At 46.6% G+C, this 16,932-nt stretch overlaps 1 protein-coding gene and 1 pseudogene across 39 annotated transcripts in view; both read right to left on the reverse strand.

The window, feature by feature from the left end:
- Magi1 (membrane associated guanylate kinase, WW and PDZ domain containing 1) overlaps positions 1 to 10,827 on the reverse strand; it is a 605,639-nt gene extending 594,812 nt beyond the window's left edge. For 16 of the 39 annotated variants that reach the window (XM_039108193.2, XM_063286543.1, XM_006236929.5 and 13 more), the window contains exon 1: positions 9,921 to 10,823. In XM_039108193.2, the coding sequence (XP_038964121.1) occupies positions 9,921 to 10,233 (313 nt within the window). In that variant the 5' untranslated portion in view covers positions 10,234 to 10,823. Of the gene's footprint in view, positions 1 to 9,920 lie in introns of all 39 variants that reach the window. The other 23 variants (NM_001401825.1, XM_039108195.2, XM_039108194.2 and 20 more) reach the window with 4 other exon arrangements.
- Positions 10,828 to 16,162: 5,335 nt separating this feature from the next.
- Elob-ps12 (elongin B, pseduogene 12) lies at positions 16,163 to 16,523 on the reverse strand (annotated as a pseudogene).
- Positions 16,524 to 16,932: the final 409 nt, after the last annotated feature.

The following is a 16,932-nucleotide window of genomic DNA, read 5'->3' on the forward strand; positions in this document are numbered from 1 at the left end:
CCAACACAATTAATTCAATATTTTCTCTACAGTTCAAAATGCTACAACAACTGGCAGACAACCATCTTAAATCATCACAGAGGAGTCAGACATATGGCTAAGTATATTTAATATGCCTTAAAAATAAAAAGTGGATTTCCTCGCCAACAAGATCTGAGGCAAGAATTTTTTATGTAAAAATCATGTCTAGTTTTTAACCCTCTGAAAATTTCAACAAAGATTTCCTGAGTTCCTACACAGAGCAGAGATTATACAATACACAAAACAAGGACACTTCCTACAAGAAACACTTATGCAGCAAAGAAGACAGTCGGGCAGATTTACAGTTACAAGGCACAGGCATGAGAAACACCCACAAGGAGGAAGAAAATCAACAGAATTAGTGGCGTAAATCATAAGGTGCAGGAGCCCATGGCAGATAAACAGAATTGCTTGAAGATCCGTCAGAGCACTTTCTGACTCTGATTTTTGCCTAGTAAATTTGGGAGAATACTTTATTTCTAGAACTATCTTCACTGAGGTCACTAAGTGTATTGTACTGTGTCTGGCACCTGTCTAAAACAGGGTACCTTCATGATAATCCCCCAGCACGAGGACACTAGGATCCTACACTGTAGGGTCAGGACATTTGTAATACGGAAGCCGGAGGTAGCCAGGCAGAGCCTAGCTTGAGTCTCACTGTCAGTGACTAACAACTTCTGAAGACTTCTCACAGTTACCTTCACACAGCTAGGTAAGCTCTTTAACCAGAGAGGCGGAGAAGTCCGTGGCACCTAGAGACAACAGTTGTATTTACTAATCTACCACCCTGACTCAGATTCTCAGCCTATCTACTAAGCTATGCCTCAGAGCAGGCTTCCTCAACCTCAACCTTAGTGACAATTTTGGTAAATTTCTACCTTCCTAATGTCTATTTATTTACTATGTGCCGATACCACCCAGTCCTTAATAAACAAGAAAAAATGTTCCTACATACTGGTAAATTTCCCGAGGGCAGGCAGGCAAAATTCTGCCTTAGAGGAGGGAACTCAGTGCTGGGTGTCCATTTTTCAACTGAAAGTGACCACAGCTGATCATTATTACTTATGAACCAAGGAAAACACCAAAACATTCAATAAATGTTATCTCATGCAGTCCTCGCAGCCACAATATTAATTTGCTTCTCTGGGGCTGTGATAAAACTGGGGCCAAAAGCAACTGGGAGAGGAAAGGGTTTATTTGGCGTATAGGGTACACAGCCCATCATCATGAAAAGCCAAGGCATAAACCTGGAGGTAGGAACTAAAGGAGAAACCACAGTTGGCTCACTCAGCTACCTTTCTCAGACACCCAGGTCCACTTGCCCAAGGATAACATGGTCCAAAGTGGACCAGGCTCTCCCACATCAATCATTAAGCAAGGAAATACTCCACAGATATGTCCACAAGCCAATTTGATGAAGACAGTTTTTCAAATGACATTCACTCTTCCCAGTTATGTCCAGGTTTGGGTTGAGTTGACAAACGCCAACTGTGACAGCCACCCTATGACTCTGGTATTATTCTCTCTGTCTGCTGAGAACTGATATTCTGCCAATTAACTGGACATAGTCTCTGCTGGGAAAAGGAAGAGCTAGGCAGGCTGACTTCAAACCTACACAAGTAACCATTAAACATCACTGCCACCCCAGACATTTAGTGTGGGAGCCCAGGCATGGTACCAAGAAAAATCGGAGAACCTCGGTGTCTGGATCTCAAGGATCACTCGTGCCATACTGGCCCGCCTAGCACACCAAGAAATCTGCCATCTCTCCAAAATATCACAACCTGGAACCTAAGAACAACCATTATTCAGCTCCTCACCCATGACCATGAAGGCGCAGACCTCCACCAAACACATGGGAAATCAAGCTACAGGCCTCTTTCCCGTTCGTCTGAACCAATCCTTTAGAAAGAGCGTGTGAATCATACAGAAAGATGAAGGCTGTTTCTGGACTTGAAAAAGCTCCCGCAGAGAGCTATCTCCCCCCCCCCACACCCCCCCCCCCCCCGCCGCCTCATGAAAAATCTTTCTTCTCCCTGAAGCACTTTCAAATGGGGAACAATAACAGAAGCCAACACTTTCTGAGCAGTCACTCTGCGCAGGCCCAGAGCCATGTGGCTTCCTCGTTTCCAGCTTGTTCTCCGTCAGCCCTACAGAGCAGTCGCCCTTATTATCCCCATTTTCAGAGGGGCAAGCATGACTCACAAGAGGTGAAGTGTCTTGCCCCCCTAACACCCAGGTCTCCAGTAGCCAGGCTGAGTCTAAAGACTTAATTACAACCCATCAATTAATTGCTATTTGTAGATTAGTCTATGAGCAGTTTGACAGTCCAGTTAATCCCGGGTATGGCAATAATTTTGAAACACGGCTTTATCATCAGTATATGAGCAAGAGCCTCTTAATTGCACCACTGGGCCACTGTCCATAAAGAGAGCCGCAAGCCCTGTCTCCCAACAAAGTAAAAGACGAGCCCTACTGCAGAAAACACAACCGTGGCCCATTAAAAGCACACACACAACCCATTCTGCCGGGCTTAATACCTTAGCAATAACAGTAGGCTTGATACCTTGGCAGTGAGAATGTAATTTTCTTACATAACTCCTTCTCCCAACACTGGAGACAGTTACAGAAAAAAAAGTTCACAGACACGGCCAACAGGAAGAAGCTCTCACCAACCACGGGAGGAGTAAGACATTCTCAAACTTTCCTGAGGCATTCAGCACTAAGCTGCTACCCCAAATCCTTCTTCGGCAATGTGACTTTTTTTAAACACCTGGCTGGCCACTGTGCCTCCTACTGGTGTTCCCTAGGACCACCTCTCAGAAAAGTAATTATTTGACATTCAAATAATTACTGGGGAGGCTGAGATAGGAAGGTGGCTAGCCTGGTCACACAGTAAAGTTTGGGCAAATCTGAACAATGGTTAAAAAAAAAAGTCTCTCAAAAATAAATAAATAAAAATGAAAAAGCCTATCTCAGGTGTGCTCCTATAAATTCCACTTAAGACCCACATGATGGTGGGGAGCAGACAGGCTGGAAGACAAAGCAAGGTTAGTGACATAGATATATAAGGACTGGCTATGTCAATGAGATCCCAATGAGACGGCTCAAGTGGCCTCGGGTTTTCAGTTTAGATCAACCACCCAGTGACCCTAAGAAGTACCGCCACAAAAACTCAGCAGCATTCAATTAGCCCTAAAATCAAGAATATCCTCCTAAGATTGAAAATGGAAGCTAAGTACAACTCTATCTTTGACTCCAAGGCGATTTTTACATATTCTATTCTCCGATGCTTGGTGGGGGGCAAACGACTCCATAATATCAAGCCTCTGATTGAAGTGGGCCAGAACCACTGTCTTGTAAGGACACACGCATCTAGCTCTATTCAGCTCCAGTCAGAGAGCGATCATTTAAAAAGTCACGTGGGGCTTAGTGCAGACCAGCATTCGTTATCTACCTTTCCGTAATCTGCAGAGACGAGTGAGCCGAGAGACCTGTTCTAGTTCTAAGTTTGACAGTCCACACTCAACGATAAATGAACAACTATGTTGCATCCTCGGCACCAGGGCAACAGCATCAGTGGAGAACCAAACCAATCCGGCCCTCCTGGGATTTAGACCCTACAGGCAACTTACTTAAGGGACCTGCACGTTCCAGGGTAAATGAAGCACCGGAGACCACAGAAGGACAAGTGTCAGTGCAGCCCGTGTTAAATCATATTCTAAATGAGCACGGGAAACCTCGCTGAGAGGGTGATTAGTCAAGAAAGGCTTAAAGAACACGAAAGAGAGAGCCAGTGTGTCAGATGTGTAGGTGGGGGCCTACAGGCTGTGGGCAGGGTTAGAGTATCGATGTCCAGGGCCAGATCATACGGGCCTTCTAAGTTGCTTTATGAACGTGGCCTTTACTACAGGTGAGAGCATAAATAAGCCTGTTCTACACTATAACTGCTAAGCTATAAGAGCAGATGATTACTATTTAATCATAAAAATGTTCAAGTGCATCTCCTAATTGTTATTACATGCCTTCAGAAAAGGTGACAGTCAGAACACGCTGGACTTTTTCTAAGTCCCAGACGGAGCCAACCTTGACATCCATGGGCTTCCATTGGGGAACCAATGAAAGGCAACCACGAGAAATGACACCCGACACAACATGGAGTGCAACACGAAAACGACCTTGTGGGCTACAGACGGGCAAAGATTGGGTAACCTACTCTTTAGGACATGAATAGTCCCGTACAGCCCTTAACAAATGTGACAGCCTTTATTCTCAGTGTATACAAAACCCCGCAGATCCTGTTACACATATATACAAACCCAGGGAAAGGGCCACTGACATCACAGGGTGGTGTTGTGCGTTAAATAACCACTGTTTATGGAGCAACATCCTTCACGCAAACCCCTGTGGTAAGGAGATGTCAGAATGTTTTCTCTTATAAACCACTTAATTCCCCTCGGTGGATAGCATCAATTCTGCTATCCGACACGAGTGGGATACTGGCTGCCAGCAAACGCGGGGAGCCAACAGTTTGCCATTGCCTCATAAGGTCAAGCTAATCTACTTTAAGTAACACAGCCAATGGCAGAGGGTGGCACAGGGAATGACACATGGCTGGGCTGCCTCTCCTTGTACGGTTTCTCTCCTATCAAAGCCATGGCGGATTCCACAACATACACTACAACGACACCTCTGAGAAGGGTCTTTTGGCACTAAGAACAAAAGCAGACTGATTTTTGAAGGTTTAAGTTAAAAAATATATAAATAAACACAAAGCAGAAGTTAAGAGTGAGCAAAAGCACTGAAGCTGCTTTGTGTCGCAAAGAATCTACTTGCTGTGGGTAGAAATAAACACATATAATAAAAAATATCTTTCTTAAAGGATCTTAGGATAGAACACCAGGAGGAGGACATAAGGAATGAACACAAGTAAATAAGGATGCCTGTGGAGATTCGGTAACGGTATGTAAGAGCCTAGGGCAGGAGAGATGAGATGCCCGGGCTGCTCACGCAGAGGTTGGCTCCCAACGCCTATCTTAATCAGGTGGCCCACAGTTCCAATAGGAGCCAACACGTCTGGCCTGCAGACCCCTGCCCTCACACGTACATACCCACACGAGGACGTATATGGATAATTTAAAATTTAAAAAGGAGTCAAAAGCCAAGCACAGCTCGACACATGTGTTATCCCAGCATGCAGGAAGCTGGGGGCAGAAGACTTCAGAACACTGCCTGGACCACATAGTGAGTTTAAAGGCAATCAGAGCAGCATAGTAAGACGTGGTCTGAATAAAGCAAAGAGAAGATAGGTGAGGTGATTCAGTGGGTAAAACCCTCACTGTACCCCTGAACCCTGAGCTTAATTCCAGCAACAGACATAAAGGGGAAGAGTGAGGCAGACTACACAAAGTTATCCTCTGACCATATATATATAGCATATGCAGGCTGTGGCATGCACACACCCCCATATACACATCACACGAACACACGCACACGCACGCACACACACAAACATACGCACACGCACGCACACACACAATGGAAAAAATGAAAAGCAAAGAGGAAAAAGGAATTTTAAAACAGGAGTCAACGTGGGGACAATCTGGCAGAAAGGATGCAAGATCAGACACTCACTGGGAAGGAAGAAACCGAGAAAGGCACAGCAGTGTGTTGAGAAATAAAGCGGAAACGGTCACAGAATTATTTTAAGAGCCACTGTCACATATTTCAATTCGGCAGCACAAGCACTCACCATCAAAACAAAACAAAAGCCAAGAGGAACTAAACCTGCACCCAGAACTAGACTCAACTCTGTGTGGCCATAGCCCCGTCCTGTGGTAAAGAGAAAGGTTTGGTGCAACATTTGAATTTTAAATTGTGCCACATTTATTGTCTCTTACTTGCCTTTAAAAAAAAACACACAGTGGAAGGGCAATTTCCTGAGTAATTTGCAAAACCACAAATTCATCCACAGAAATATGAAAAAGCATGACCTATAATATACTCGTTTTGAGAAACTGCAATCAGACAGTTTTAAACATGGAGTCGGAGTTATTCGTAGCCCAGCACTTCAGGCAAGCAGTGGATCTGAAGCGACGCATACCCACTTATTCTTGGCGTTGAGAAATTTAGGCCCTCGGAAAAGTGACTTTGAGATCAGAAGGTCACCTGCCCATCCATCTTCTCTTTCAGGGGTCAACAAGTCACCAAACTCTTCCAAAGACTGTGAGCCCAGAGTTCCTAAATCAGTAGCACCTCAGGAGGCAGAATTTACATTTCTGACTAGGGTGTGGAAACCTAGAATTGCTGGTTAGGGGACTCCAACTCCATACCCAATGTCCTCTGTGTCAGCAGCAGAGGCATTGGGATGGTGGGCGGCACTCCCCTCTGTCTCTGCCGGGTCACTAGGGCTCTTAGCAAAGTTACCCAACCTCTCTGAACCTAAGTTTCCAACATGTGAGTCAAGTTCAGAGGACTAAAGAAGGGAATGCCCACAAAGTGCTAGGTTAACCAACCACCCCCATGTCTTCTTGGTTTAGTCCAGTGCTGAGTTATGAACCAAGAACACACATGTACTAAACACACATTGTTCTGGTAAACTCCAATGTCAGAACTTAATAAAAGACTAGCTACCTCCTATTCAATAGTTCTAGAATTACTTTCTTTCCCTAAAACACTAGGATGATTAATATTCAACATGGACAAGATTAAAGACTGGCAAAGACAGAAAATAACCAGAACATTCATAACAGATTGGTTTGTAACAGTCAAATCTGGGCGTAGAAGGGGGGGGGGGGCAAAAATATCTACCAAAGAATACTATGCAGCAATGAAAAAGGAGCTACAGAGTGAAGTATACAACATAAGCTATCCAAAACCTTCTGGGTAAAAACAGACACATAGTATAGTATATACTACATTTTATCTTTTATGAAGTCAAAGAATATGCAAATCTATAGTAAGAGGAATCAACACCCTTGATTGAGAGGGGATTAACTAGAAAGAATCATGAAGGGAATATTTAGCTGATAGTAACGTGTATATTCATTTGAGTGATGGGAACGTGAGAGGGTACATGCTCCCAAATCCATTACAGCAGACACCCGGTATCTGACCTAAACATATATAATACATACACAAGTATCATAAGACTGCAGCACACTAGACATGGCAGCAAACACCTTTGATCCTAGTCCTCTAGAGACAGACAGGAGGACCAGGCATTCAAAGCCAACCAGGACTATACTGCCTCAAAAACAAAACAAAAGCTAAACAAAACAGTATGTACTCTGTGTGTGTGTGTGTGTGTGTGTGTGTGTGTGTGTGTGTGTTTAAAAGTTTAGGTTTTTAAAATATCTGAATCCTGCTATAATTCTGTATTTTAAATATATGAATTCTGAAAATAATATGCATTCAGAGATCCAACTAGCACACATACATTTGTAATATTTTTAAGCATTTTATGACCAACAGCCGTCCTCTCCACTTAAAGTGGGTCTATTAAGTCTGGTTCTCAATCCACTCCTATCCATACAACACTATTTGCCATAGACTATTTTGCTCCGTAAGTCTCTCCAGAGAACTGCCATGCAACAGAAAGGCTGTGACACACAGATGTCTATGGCCACATAGACATGTAGCCAGAGTGACTATGTCCCTTGTCAGGGCTAACTCAAAATAGAAACACCATAAAAAAATATAGTATTTCCCAATTACCAGCTCAGTCCACCTGATACAATAAAGACACAGTAAAAGAAAAAGTCAGAGACAAATACATCCTATAACTTAAATCATCTTGCAACAGGAAAGTGAGAGAAGATTGTTGAAATGGTTCCTAGGGTCATCTTCATTGTAATGTAGACATTTTACAAGTGACTGTGCCCAAGTCTTTATCACATGCAACAGTTTTTACAAAGTGGTGGATTCCACACTAGGCCACTCCTAGCCTATTACAAGGATGTTGGCAAAGGACAGTCCCAATCGTAGGAACCGACACCTGAAGGCACTACAGTAACTGTCAAATCCACAGGCATCTTTCCCCCAGTTCCACCAATGAAGGGCGAGTGCTCACAGGAGAGACAGAGGGTTGGGGGAAGAAGGGAAGGCGCCAGCATCAAGGATCTCTGCAAAACAGTGGAAGGAAGAGCTAAGCTTCTGGCAGCTTCTTGCCCATGGCCAACAGATCTTAGGACCCATTAACCACCACCCAGACATCCTGCTGGATGAGAAATCTTTCTGCAAAATGAGCCTGAACTCAAACCCAATGTTACCCCCCAATAAATAAATGCCTGTCACAGTATTTTCTCAACAGCCCTAACCAAGTCATTATCACCCGGGGAACTGGCACTAAATTCCTAGCTAAAAACTGAATTCCTAACTGCTTAAATTCAACTCTAATACAACATACAACCATAACTCACTTTTACTGAGCACTTACTGTGAACCAGCACTGCTGTGCACACTTCCTGGGTTACGGTCCTAGGAGAAACTCCTAAGGACATAGTCATCAGACAAGGCCAAGCAGCAAGATAAGGACATTCCACTGTTAGGTGTCAGCCTCTGCGCTCCCAACACGGTAGAAAGTCCGGGCTACTGGGCTAACCACACACAATACTGCACTCATCCTCAGGTCATCTGGAAGAGGCCTGCTGCTGGAGAGAGCTGGCTCTCCCAGGCTTTCCTTTGACACGTTTCCTTCAGCTGCTGCCATCCTGACAGGAACATATGGCAACTTTTCACCACATTCAACTCTGCCACCTCCTCTGGTGCTTTCATCTGGGAGAACCTGCGTCACAGCACTCGGGTGCAGGAGGGATGCCTTTAAGTACTGCAGCTATGCTCCGGTAGCCAGACAGAGAGCAGACCATTGCTCAGACCAAACTGCGAGGGAGTCATCAAATGCGTCTTTTAGAAAGCCATCCCTACCCTACAGACTTCTAAGAGAGGCCTTGCTTCTCCCACACACACCCCAAAACTCAGGCCCCTTAAGTCATCCCCTCAAGCCCTCCTCCTCCTCGCTCAAGGTTTAACAGAAAAGACCCATACACTTTAGTAGTTGTGTGACCTTGGGCAAGTCATTTACCTAGGTCAGCTCCGGCTTACTTTTTGTAATATAGGACTTACAAAAACAAGTCGATCTTATAGCATTGTTGTGAATCACAATGAGATAATGCAATTAAACCACTTTACAGAGAGCCTCTCATATAGCACGCTAACAATGAATTGTAATCTCTCAACAATCATCATCAATAAGGACGACAGTGCAAGGGGAGGCGGCGGCTGGGTAAACTTGGACTAGATTCGCGCCAAGAGCTAAACACCCCTTCCCCCACCGTAGGTCTCCACAAGGAGGAGACACAGACGTCACCCCGCTGTGGGGTGAATGCAGGCTCTGCAGGCGGCTAGATTAAGGACTCTAGGGGGTCATAACCCAACCTCACCTGGAGGGCTTGCAGGGTGAAGGCAATTTTGTGAAGTAAGAATTCCAGTCAACCATAAATAGACCCTCCCTTTCCACGACCCACTCTCCAGTTCAGGGAACACAAGCAATGGCAAGCCACCAGCTCGGTGAGCTCATCTATCCCATAAGGGGCTGTGGAAAGCGTCCACCTTAGCTTGCCTCAGTTACCCATCTGCCTTAAGGTGCAGACGAAGCTGCGCAGCACTAGGTGGCTACGACAAGAAGTTGGCAAACCAGGCCTGGGAAGCATCTCCCCGCTTCCCGGCGCAACCCCGGCCCCTGGCCGCCACGCAGGTGGGCGCGCAGCCCACAACCGCACAACTTTGAGTTCATCTGGCCCGGGCCTCAACTTTGGCTCACAGCACTCGGAGCAAACGGCGCCCCCTCAGGCCTCCCCTCTTCTTCGGGGTGCGCCCCCCCAAAGACACGCCCGTCTTACCTTGTCTGACGGCTTTGAAGGTGACGGCCTCCTTGCAGCTGTCGATGACTCCCAGCACGTCATAGCGGGGCAAGCCGGACACCCGGACCCCCTGCACCTCCAGCAGCAGCTCACCTTCAGCCAGCTTCGGTCCCTCGCCACCGCCGGGAAGCCCCGCCGCCTCGGCCGCCGCCACCGCCCCCACGTACGGAAACTCCCCATGCTCCGCGCCCCCCAGCACCGTCACCCCCAGCTCGCCCTGGGGTCCCCGCTTCACGGTGCATTCGTGAACGCGGCCAGTCCAGTGGTTCTTCTTCTGGATCACTTTCGACATGATGAGTTACAGCCCCTCCTCAAAAGAAAAATTAAAATTAAAGAAAAAAAAAGGAAAACTGCTAAAACGAGAGACAGGTGCCCCCACAGCACGAGCCCCCGGAGCGGCGGGCTCACGGGAGAAGCATCTCTCTCTCGGAGCGCGGGAGCGAGCTACTCGAGCCTCCTCGCCCGACTCTCTCGCGCTCTCAAGCCATCATAAAACAAACTTTCCGGGCTCCGTTGAGAGCCCTGCACAGGCGCCCGCGAGCTTTGTTTGCATTCCGGTGCCTCCGGGTCCGCGTTCCGGCGCCGATCGCGCTCCCGGGACCAGAGTCCACTCCGACGCCGCCCGGGCCCGCTCTCTGCTCCGCAGCTTTCTCCACACGCGCCGCGCCTGCTCCGCGCCCGCCGGCCGCTCCTCAGCGCGAGGGAAGCCCTTTCCAAGCTAGTTGCCGGGAGCCCTGGAGACGCGGCGGCGCGGGGCGGGGGTGAGGGGACGCGAGGGAAGTGGCCGCGGCCCCTTTAAGCAGATACAAAGGCTCTGCTTGTTTTGTTACAGTTCATTCTACTCCGCGCGGCGGAGCGCGGCGGCCGGCTGGATAGGAGGCGCGCGCGCATGCGCTCGGCGGCCGCCCGCGGGCAGGCCCGCCCCACCCCTCCTCCTGGAAGGGAGAGATTCCAACGCGCCTCCCGCGGGGTCCTAGGGCCGACCTTCCATTGACGCCAACTTGCTCCTGTATCTGCACCCCTAGAATTCCTACTTTTCCTGTGCCGTCGGCCCAGCCAGAGCCTTTTGGGGAACACGTGCGCGTGCCCCACTCCAGCTCTCGTAACGCAGGAAATGTGGCTTTGGTGCTTAACAAATCCTTTCAAACAGGTGGGGGCTGGGAGACCAATTCGGCGGGGGGCTCACACTCTTGCCTGCCAGCCAGGTTCCCTCCTCGCCCTCGGTGGCCACGCCATCTCTCTCGCGGCCCCACTGCCTTCCGCCTCATTTCCGCGCCTGCTCCCGGCCCAGGGGTTCAAGTCCACATGGCGGAGCCTGGCTCTTGTCTGTGTGACGCTGAGGACCCGAACCAGCAAGACCCACGCACCCTCTGCATTTCTCTCCGCGCCCACCGTTAAACTTTGGGGCCAACTTTTTAGGACAAGGAGAAAACTGTCGGTGAGCGAGTCTTCTACCTAAGACTTCTCATTGTCCTTCCAGCAAAGGGGCGGCAGCGGCCAGCCCCTTTTAGCTTCTGGGAGAGCCGAGAACCCTAAGGACTGCTTTGGGGAGTAAAGATCACCGCAGGGTGCGGGTCCTGCACACGTGTGGGCGCGCCGGCCACCTCGGAATTCGCCGCCCAGAGGCTGGGTGCAGTAATCAGCGCTGAAGAGGCTGGGACAGAAAGAACAGCCCCCACCGCCAAGAGGCTAGTGCAGCAGTGGCCCTAGCGGTTTCGTTTACTTTTCAGTGGTTTCCAATGAGTTCCTCTTTGGTCACAGACTTGAGAATCTACTAGATAAAGGGAGCTTAGTTGGAGCCGCTCAGAAAGGTGAGGTGGGTTGAGAGGAAAAGTCTGAAGTTCCGCAGGCATCTCAAGTACTCAAGACCTTAAGTGAACGAACCTCAGACCTTCCACTTGCCAAAGCTGGTGGAATACAACCAAATCCCCACAGTTGTTAGAAATAATACATAAGCACTGGAAACTTACAAAGTTTATAATTGTATGGTAGCATATAAAATTTCACAGTCTGATAACTGGGGGTTGGCGTGGGGGATGAGGAATCGGAGTCCTTAGTGGTTGGGATTGTAGGGTAGAGATAATCCCCTCTGTAGAACTTAAGCATATATTTAAGCTCTTCAAGCCCTGTTTCTGGAGAGCTATTCTAAGTTAATAAAAATAAGGGTCTGGTGTTTCACATCTGTAATCCCGGTACTTGTGAGGCTGAGGCATGGGGATCAAGAATTCAAGGCAAATTCTAGGCGAGGACAGCCTGGACTCCATTTAAAAAAAAAAAAAAGACAAAAACAAAAACAAAAACAAAAAAACCTGGCTCCAGAGTATTTGAGAAGGTGAAAGCAATTTCACTGCCAGCCTCTTTGTTTTGTTGTTGTTGGTTTGGTTTGGTTTGGTTTGGATTGGTTTGGTTTGGTTTTGGGGGAGGGGTTGTTGATTGTTTTGTTCCCCCCCCCCCCAAGAGGTGATAGTGCTGTTTGTGGGGCTTTTTTGTTTTGTTGGTTTTGGTTTTGTTGTTGTTTTAACCCTTTCAATACTGAAGTCAAATGAGCAACCCCTTCAAACCTACCTGCCAAACCCTAGCATCTCTAGGATGTTCTAACTTGCGTTTTGTTGCTGTAATAAAACACTAACCAAAACCGACTTGGTCAAAAAGGATCTATTTGAACTTACAGCTCAGGAATGCTGCCCACTGGCTTGCTTCAGCTGCCTCTCTTATATGTGCCAGGCCCACCTGCCCAAGGATGGCATCCACCACAGTGGCCTGGGTCCTGTATAGCAATCAACAATCAAGACAATGCCCCAGAAACGTAGCCACTCCCCAATTTCTCTACTATGCCCTTTCCCCAGCTGTGTCTAGATTTTTCTCCTGTTGACAAAAACTTCACTAGCACCACACACCACTCTGTCAACTGGACACACAAACAGTAATGTTAAACCATAACCTTTCCTGTCTTTGTACCCAAGATGCCATAATATTGATATAACAATATAAAATACATTTTAAAAGTACCACGTCTTCAAGCTTTTTAACATTTTACAAGTTCAAGGGCTTTTAACAAACCCGGTCTCTTAACCGTGAAGTTAAATTTGTCCCGTAAAATCAAATCATTACAAACAAATAAATCTCACTGTTTTTGGGGGGATTTTTTTTGGTTTTGTTTGTTTGTTTATTTTGGGGGTTTTTTTTGGTTTTTTTGTTTTTTGTTTTTATTTTTGTTTTTTACTGTTTAGTGTTGAGCCATGGTCATAACTGCTCTTCACCTGTGTGGTGGATTGAATGCCTACTTTTCTGTTTTTGAGACTAGGTCTGACTCATTCTGCAGCACAAGAAGACCTCAAACTCTCACTCTTCCTTCCTCTCTTACTGCTGGATCATAGACCATTAAGGATTCCACTAAGTTGTGTTGCTATACAACACTAAAGGCCACAGATTTAACATCTTAATCGCTGTGTATGTTTTTTTCATAGTCCTATGGGAGGGTAAACATAAGACCTGCTTTTCTGGAGTATGCACTCCAGAAAGACAGAGAACTCAGATACTTTGGGTTCCTGACATACTCCTAGTCAAGAGCACTTGACTCTGAGTACTTCATGAATCCTCGAGTGTGTGCAAAGGCCTCTCTGCAAAAAATGTACATTTTAAAATATGCTATTTGAGATACATTCATAGTCACTGATAGTCTTGACCTTGTGTCTCTTCTTGTCACTTCATTTTCTAGTAAGACCTATTTGCCAAAAATTCCCTTACCCACATAGAACTGGTGTCCCTCACTTCCTGACTTCACTCTCCCCCTCACCTGGAGTATGCCAAGGGATCTACCCAACCAGACTTCCATGATTCCTCCCAGTGCAACTGAGAAGGTAGAGGATTGGAATTTAGACCAGGTCCCTTCATCTATTGTGTTGGGCAGGGTTGGGTTTGGTTGGGTTTGGTTTGGTTTGATTTGGTTTGGATTTTGAGGTACAATCCACTATTTAGTTCTGGCTAGCCTAAAACTTATTGTATAAATGAGACTGGCCTCTAACTTCTATAATTCCACCAGCATCTGGCTCACATTTGCTGGGATTAAAGCCTTGGAGAGTTTTGGTTGTTAATTGTGTTTAGAGTTTCTAGTCTAAAGGTTTTGTTTTTAGACAGAATCTCAGATAACTAAGGCTAGCCTTGAACTTTCTGTATTGCCAAGGATTGGGTAGAACTCCTGATTGTCCTTGTCTCTGCTTCCACCTGACAGACATACATATATACAAACACAGGCAGATACACACGAACATACATATAAACACACAGTTTCAATTTTGTTTGTTTTATGTGTAAGAGTGTTTTGCCTGAATGTTTGCCTGTGTACCACTTGAAAGCCTAGTGCCTCTAGAGGCCAGTAGAGGGCATCAGATCCTTTGGACTGGAGTACAAGACAGTGTGACTTGCACTGTGGGTACTAGGAATCAAACCCTGACCTTTTGTAGGAGCAGACAGGGCTCTTAATTTCTTAGCCATCTCTTGAGCACAGACACACAGACAGCTAGATTTTCAGTGCTGGAATTCAAACACCAGGCATTGTATATACTAGGAAAGAGTTCTCCCACCAGCCTACCTCATACTTCAGGTTCTGAGTGTGGAATCACCCCAAAAGAAAAAGACCCAAGAGCTGTGATCCTTCTTAGCAGTCAGAGGTAGAATTTTCCAGGCACTGAGTTTGTTGTGTACCTCCTGACCCTTCCCATCCCCTCTCTTTCACACAGTCTCATTCCCATGTCCACAGTAGAAGCAATGTCATGACTGAAATTCCATCTCTGATAGCCAACCTTTGAATTCTCCTTCCCAAAAACCATGTCTCACAGCAATGTATTAGTACCTTAGAGTTGAGGTTTGCCCTGAAGTTATCTGTATTTTGATGCTAATTCCACTGCCCCAAGGACAGCTGCCTAGTCAAGTACTCAGGAATCAGGTGACTTCACCAGAACCTTCTCCCCATTGAATTTGTAAAGAATCTGTACAGGTGAGGGGCAGGTACTAGATAGAAGGAGGCCTGTCATTGGAGGAGAAGGAAGGTGGGCAGGAGAGAAGTTTGAAGGAAGAGGAGGAGACTGGAACGGAAAGGAAGAGACTCGAGGGAGAGAAGCCGTGGCAGGAACAATGGAGGCTGATCTCCCTCTGTGTATTTTTTTTTTTCCCGGAGGTGGGGACTGAACCCAGGGCTTTGCGCTTGCTAGGCAAGTGCTCTACCACTGAGCTAAATCCCCAACCCCTCGCTCTGTGTATTTACAGGTTGTTATTAATGTTCCTAAAGGATGGATGGTACTGGGCTTTGTATGTTTAGGTGGGCAATTATATCTTATCAATTGGGTCAAAGATTATTGTATTGTGTGTTCTTTTATGTGAGGGTTTGAGTGTAAAAAGTGTGCGGTGGCAGGAGACACTAGACCTCCAAGGAGTTGGGATGTGTTTCTGCCAAGATATCTAGCCGATATCTTAGGGCACTGCGGTGCTGGACCTAGCAAGGTAAAAGACAACAATACTATTTTTTACTTTTTATATTTTTACAACAACACCTTAGTTAGGGTTTCTAATGCTGTGATAAAACACCTTTACCATAACAGTGTGGGGAGAGAAGGGTTTATTTCATCTTACGACTCTCAAGTCATACTCCAGTCCCTAGGGAAGTCAGGGCAAGAACTCAAACAGGTCAGTGACCTGGGAGCAGGGACTGATACAGAAGCCATGCAAGAGTACTGCTTGCTGGTTTGCTCTTATGGCTTGCTCAGCCTAACTTCTTACAGCATCCAAGACCACCAGCCTAGGGGTGGCATCGCCCACAGTGACCTTGGCCCCAGTGGTAGTTTGAATAGGAATGGCCCCCATAAACTCATGTGTTTGAATGTTTGGCCCATAGGGAGTGGCACTATTAGGAGGTCTGTCACCGTGGGGGTGGGCGTTGAGGTCTCCTCTGCTCAAGCTATGACCAATATGACTCGTAGTCTCTTTTTGCTGCCTGCAGATCAAATTGTAAACCTCTCAGCTTTTACATTTCTCCAGCAGCTTGTCTGCCACCATGTTTCCCACGCAACAATAATGGAGTGAGCCTCTGAGACGGCAAGCCAACCCCAAATTAAATGTTTTTCCTTATAAGAGTTTTTTTGTTTTGTTTTATTTTGTTTTGTTTTTAGACAGCCATACCTCTTTTTATTGGGGGACTGGGTCTCTAGGGGGTAGGCCTGGGGCCCTCACGGTGCAGCTTGTTCATTGGCGCTCCCTCCAGAATCCTGTGGCTTCATCACATCTGGAAGCTCCGGAGGGCCGGAGAAGGGCTCGATGCACAGCGCTTCGAAGGTGTCATCTGCTGGAAAGGCCAAGCCCACTGTGGCTGGGGCCCGTGACCTCACCATCTGACTAGTGAAGCCATATTCGCCTAGAGTTTTTCCATCACCAAGGAGCTAGCTGGTCGTCCTTGTACAGCCGCTGCTCCTCTGGCGGTCTCTTGAGGATGCCCTCGACGATGTACTGCAGTCTGAACACGGTGCTCGACTCTCTGGCGTCCATAAAGATGGTGGTCTTGTGGCCCCGGATCGTGAGAAATACGTCCATCCCGGCTGCTGCTTCTGGCTCGACACGCCCTCTTTATAAGAGCTTAATGGACATCTTGTGTCTTCATAGAAACTAAGACAGCCTGCACACACCAAATCATCAGATGTACCACGGGAGGTGACATCTTTTTGTTGAGTTTCCCTCTTCCAAAATGGCTCTAATTTGTGTCATGTTGACATAAAACTAGCCATTACACTTGACTCCTTCTCAACTTGACACATAAGTGTTAAACGATAACTTTCCTTCTCATTTATCCCCAATATCTCAATGTTAATAAAACAATATAAAATGTCCAAAATTTAAAAATCCCACAGTCCTTACAAATTAAAACACTTTAAAATTTAAGTCTCTTTAAAACATTCAGAGTCCCTTTCAAAGTTCAAGTTCTCTAGAATATTCACAGCCTCTC

This window comes from Rattus norvegicus, chromosome 4 (assembly GCF_036323735.1).
Source record: "Rattus norvegicus strain BN/NHsdMcwi chromosome 4, GRCr8, whole genome shotgun sequence".
Lineage (NCBI taxonomy): Eukaryota > Metazoa > Chordata > Mammalia > Rodentia > Muridae > Rattus > Rattus norvegicus.